General features: G+C 45.3%; 1 protein-coding gene across 1 annotated transcript in view; it reads left to right on the top strand.

The window, feature by feature from the left end:
• The first annotated feature begins 1969 nt into the window (after window positions 1-1969).
• Window positions 1970-5474, top strand: part of LOC115530785 (ankyrin repeat and SOCS box protein 3-like) — a 6191-nt gene continuing 2686 nt past the window's right edge. Inside the window, exons 1-6 of the mRNA XM_030339531.1 lie at window positions 1970-2702; window positions 2934-3101; window positions 3195-3304; window positions 3585-3717; window positions 4135-4312; window positions 4622-4855. Of these exons, the coding sequence (XP_030195391.1) occupies window positions 2528-2702; window positions 2934-3101; window positions 3195-3304; window positions 3585-3717; window positions 4135-4312; window positions 4622-4855 (998 nt within the window). The 5' untranslated portion in view covers window positions 1970-2527. The remainder of the gene's footprint in view (window positions 2703-2933; window positions 3102-3194; window positions 3305-3584; window positions 3718-4134; window positions 4313-4621; window positions 4856-5474) is intronic.

Here is a 5474-nt window from a genome sequence, read left to right as displayed (position 1 = left end):
AATGACCTGTAGTAAATAAAAGCCCCCCATTGGCAAGTACTACAGCAATTAGAATGAGAATATGTGTTTTTATTGATTATTGGTGATTTCTTTCCTGAAACAATTCCATGGTAACGTCTATGTCACCAGTCCGTGGGGTGTAAATTGTGGACGGTCCCTAAAATAGATTGCAGCCGGACCGTAGATTACAGCGCTGTTCTTGCACAGATATTGATTGCAACAACTAATTTCGGTGTGATTTTTTGCCAATACGCTGTCCTATACTGTCCTCAACATACAACACCCGTATTATAGTGCAATTGTGTTGATTAAGCCGATTGCTGGATGAATCCGATTGCAAAACTGAATATCCGGCGAATATCCAACCTGCTGCTAACTTTTACCCGCTGGTGCGTTTTTGCAATGAGGGGAAAAAATCGTTTTCACACGGGCGAAAACGGCTCTGTCCATGAGTCAGACCGGGAAAGAAAGGATGGAATATTATGTTGAGGAAGGGAGAATGATAACCGGATCATGAATCGGAATATAATGAATTTAAGGGACATTATATAGAGATCTGTAATAACCGTGAATCCTTTAAACTGGTTCTTGAAACTAACACTATCGTGAGTCATGCATCTGTGTGCATCAACCTCTAGCTTCCAATCTATGTAGGCACAAGTAGCCTACAAGTTATGAATTATACTTTAGAGTAGACACATGACTACTAGCAATGTCCCTCCTACTAGCAATGTCCAACTTTAGGGCTGACACCTGTGGTCAAAACACAGTAGGAGAGGAGTCTGTGGACAGTTGACACATGAATATAATTATGCGACCAAAACGATAAAATTAAGCCATAACTGGAATGGAACTCTACTGACCGCTCGAAAGTATGTGCATGTGTGTGTTCGAAAGTAATGAATGAATGCATTTCAGTCTGCACAGCGTGCTTCTCATCCTCATCCTCACCCTTTGGCACATGAAACAGAAACTGGACTTTGTCTGATAAGCCAGGGTACGCAGCATTTTTTTGTAATTTGTTACAATTCAGAATATAATAGCCTATATTTTAATTCGCTTAACATGAAGAATAAATATTATTTAGGCCTACCTGGTTTCTCTTCCTGCTCTTTTCTTTCCTCCTCCAGCTCCATCTCTGCTGCAGCCAGACGCTGCCATGAGACCGGACTCATGGAGGCTCATTTAGGGCCTATTCACACCAGGAAAGTCCTTAGTTCGATCCTTATGGTCCGGACCAAAACGCAACGTTTAGTTTTTGGTTTGGTGCGGTTCCTTTTCACATTTACATTGCATTGTCTCCTTTTCAACAGACCGAGACAGATATTCAACAGATATTCGGCCATTCTTTTTCTATGGAAAACAGCTTTTTGCTCAATAGCTTCCGAGTTATGGGACCCACAGGCCCAAGACCAATGTAGACCTGTCCTATTTTGTGGTACTAACAACCCACACCTCACTAAAAATTAATATTTTGCACCTCCTATTTTATTAAAATATTTTTAATTTTATAAAACGAAGCATCCACAACTTAGTTAGCGTACCGGGAGTTTATTAAAAAAAGACTGTTTTCAGTCTTTTTCTATCCGAGTCAATAACCGGGAGAACAAGGTTATTTTCTATTCGATTGCTAAACACAGTTTTCTAAACTTCGTCCGAAGATCTCAAAGGGCTACAGGTTAAAAGCAAAAATAAAAAATTAAAAGGGGGTTTAAAAACATCTAAGAGTGGGAGCCAAAGTTTTTTTGTAAAAAGACATGTTTAAGACTTAAGACTTTTTTAAAGCAATCAGGTAATTCTCATTCACCGACAAATAGGACTTCTCCATGTTGGTTGTGATTTTGATGATAACAAGAGCCGTCATAACATATGGATTGGAACAACAACGATCAGTGAGCCATTATAACATGATATGGTTTAGAACAACAACGATCATTGATATCCAATCAGTGAGAGCCATTTAGAGACGAGCAACAGCAGCAGCAGGTCGACGTTTAGTTAAAACCTTCATGTTATAATTATGTGCTTATTAATGGACATTGATGATACTTATTAGATATTCAAATTCAAAACGACTCTGCAAGTTTAGATTTTGTTTTCATGTCATAAGGCGTTATTTCATGCGTGGATTTTTAAACACGTGTCAATAATACTGGTAAGACATACTCCATACTTTTCATCATGTTAACTAGTTGCGTTCTGTCGCCCGCTGTAATGCTGTAAATCCCCACTAGGTGAAACTGTCCCCCAGGATTTGTGTTTCAGAGAAACAGAACGTGTGTTACCTGTCCAATCAGTAACGCGGAAGCAACAATGTTAGTTTCTCTTTCATTTTTGTGGACATCGGTCCCAACTGCTAAATCCAAACAAACCAAAACAAAAACCATAGTCGTCCTCCTCACGGAGTTCGAGCGTTAACTTCAGCAACTTGTAACACTTCGTGTGTGTTTTTAAGACAGTGTGTTTAAAAGAAAAAGAGGGGGAGGGGGGAAAGGCAATATTGGAAAGGCTATATTTGAGTCAGGAGATGGATGAAGGTCGGTGTGTGTTCACGGCTGCTCGCCGAGGGGACAGAGATCTCCTCCGGACGTTACTCCTCAATCGCTCCGTAAAGGAAAGGAGCGACCACGGCCTCACGCCGCTGCACGAGGCCGCGCGGGCCGGCGAGACGGGCTGCGTCCGGGAGGTCCTCAGCATGGCAGGCAAGTACTGAGTACTGTCTGTCTCTCTCTGTGTGTGTGTGTGTGTGTGTGTGTGTGTGTGTGTGTGTGTGTGTGTGTGTGTGTGTGTGTGTGTGTGTGTGTGTGTGTGTGTGTGTGTGTGTGTGTGTGTGTGTGTGTGTGTGTGTGTGTGTGTGTTATATAGGGGATGAAATAAAGTTCTTATGTATCTATCGCCTTTCCTTATTTAAAGTTGTCATCATGCCTTTACAGCCGCCTCTGGCGTCTTCATCGAGTATGTGAACACACGGGCACCCAACGGCCAGACAGCGGTGTTCATGGCCGCAGCCGAGGGCCACACGGACGTCGTGAAGCTCCTGGCGACCGCCGGCGCGAACATAAACGTCAAGGACGCATCAGGCCTCACGCCGCTCCTCGCGGGTGAGGACCTAGCCTGCGCTCCTACAGTTAAACACTTGGCTAGTTGCTGCGGGAGGGTGTTGATGTGTCGGTTTTGTTTTTCTCTGTGTACAGCCGTTTCAAACTATAAACCAGCGACGGCCATGGCGCTCATTAGAAAGGGGGGAGCAGTCCATGTAACAGATGCCTCTGGGCAGTCTTGCCTTCACCTTGCCTCCGCTAAGGTAGAACCTCACACCCTTACTGCCCTCTTGGTTCTAATCACCAGCTAGGGGCTGGAAGTTTGTTTAAGTTTGTCTAAAAGCAAATTATACTTCTTGCATAGAAGTTGTAGAATAACCAAGCCACCAGTTTATAAAAGGTCTCTCTCTCTCTCTCTCTCTCTCTCTCTCTCTCTCTCTCTCTCTCTCTCTCTCTCTCTCTCTCTCTCTCTCTCTCTCTCTCTCTCTCTCTCTCTCTCTCTCTCTCTCTCTCTCTCTCTCTCTCGTCCCATTACCTTCTCAGGGTTCTAGTGAGCTAGTTTCCATGCTGTTACGCTTTGGTGCGCTCAACCTTCGCAACGTGGAACAGAAGACGGCCTTATATCTAGCAGCTGAGCACGGTCACCACGAATGTCTGGAGATGTTGGCCGCTGCAGGTGAGCTCACATCTCCCTATGGCAGCAGTTGATCAAGGCCAGACCACTCGTCACCCTTAAGGTGCAAATTGCCTCCGAAAACTCCCAACATGCAACTACAGATGGGTAGCCAACACCAATTCTATACGTTCGGCAACAAAAGTAATCTGACCACTGCTAACCACCATCACCAGGTATAGCACGCTGACCGTTGGTTGGTCGTAGGGCGTTTCTTGTTGGCGACTATATACGCTATTGGTAGAATTTGGGGATCACTTCGGGCTGTGTTCAAAAGTTGGATGTTGGAGTTAATTGGGGCAGTTTGAGAGCTTCTAGATGCTATTTTGTAAATATTCTAATATCCATTAAGAGTCTCAGTAGCACCTTGGAGGAGTTCCCTAAACTTTGGAGTTAAACTTTGTCTTAACTTAACAAAAGGCGCAAACGTTGAGATCCAAGCGACGGACGGCGGCACTGCCCTGATGGCCGCCACGGAGGCTCAGTCGGAGCCATGCGTCGATGCGCTGCTGAAACACGGAGCAGATCCAAATGTGGTGTGCAGCGGATACTGGCCTCCGCTCGCCATCCATGCTGCCGCTGGGGGGGGCAACATCAGGTGAGTCCACGTCAGTAACCCAGAGATTCCACTGAATATGAAACCCAGCTAGGGGTGCTATAAAGTGCTGGAGAACACCGGTCGTTTGTGGTCATTTTTCCGTCATGCGTGATATGTTCTGTTATAGATTTTGGCAATGTTTAGAGCAGGATATTTGTAACATTCCAAGATGTAGCCAAAATGAAAACTTTACACGTTGTTGTGCATGATTTTGGATATTCCCGCTCCAAATGAACCATGGTGATCACTGGTGTGTACTCACTGGTACGGCCCTGACCCACCTGTATCCGTCTCCCTCCGTCCAATCAGCATCCTGCGGCGGCTGGCGGCGGTGACGCGACGGGGGCTGGGCAGCGGGGAGGGGGAGGTGAGCCCTGTGTTCTTAGCGTTGGAGAAGCCCGAGATGCTGGAGGTCCTGCTGAAGGAGGGCTTCAGCTTCAAGGCTGGCTGGGAAAACTGGGAATACGTGGAACATTGCGACTCAGAATCCCCACTGGGCCAGGTCCTGTACCACATGGTGGACGACCCAGCGTTGAATCATAGGTAAAACTAGAATACACCTTGAAAACATGGAGTTAACACCTAGCCATCACTGTTGAGGACACGTTTTTCAAGGTAAGGCGAAAAGGAACAGTGTTTTCTCCCCACTCCAAACCGGTGGTGTACGGTGCATTTCAACGGGTCTACGGTAGGGATGTGTCGGTCGCGACCGATTCGTTACAACGAACGAATCCCAAACGTGAAGGACAAGAACTGGTTCCCCAAAACAAGAAGAACTGGTTCTTTGATTCTTTTTTTTAAACATTAACCAAAAATATGGTCACGTAAATAAAATATACAAACGAACAGAGCTTCGTCTCCCCGCGACTTATATTGATTGAGTCTACAACGTTCTCAAAGATTCAGCCAATGAGAGGTAGGCCTAGCAATGGTGTTGCAGTGGCACCTGGGTAAACCAATGACAAGGCGGTACCGTCGAATATGCACGATTTCTGTCTGACGTATCTTGGGTCATACCATTCGACGTGGGGCCACTCATATATCCCCCTACATTTTTTCGAAAATAGACTTGACCTCCATCTGTTTATTGGATAAACGCATTTCCCAATCCCATGAGTCTTTGCTCCATTCTACGTCAATTTAAGAACAAACAAAGAAATTA

Source organism: Gadus morhua, chromosome 18 (assembly GCF_902167405.1).
Source record: "Gadus morhua chromosome 18, gadMor3.0, whole genome shotgun sequence".
Taxonomy (NCBI): Eukaryota; Metazoa; Chordata; class Actinopteri; order Gadiformes; family Gadidae; genus Gadus; species Gadus morhua.
Note: the sequence above shows the minus strand (reverse complement) of the source record. Positions and strands in the feature narration are given on the sequence as shown.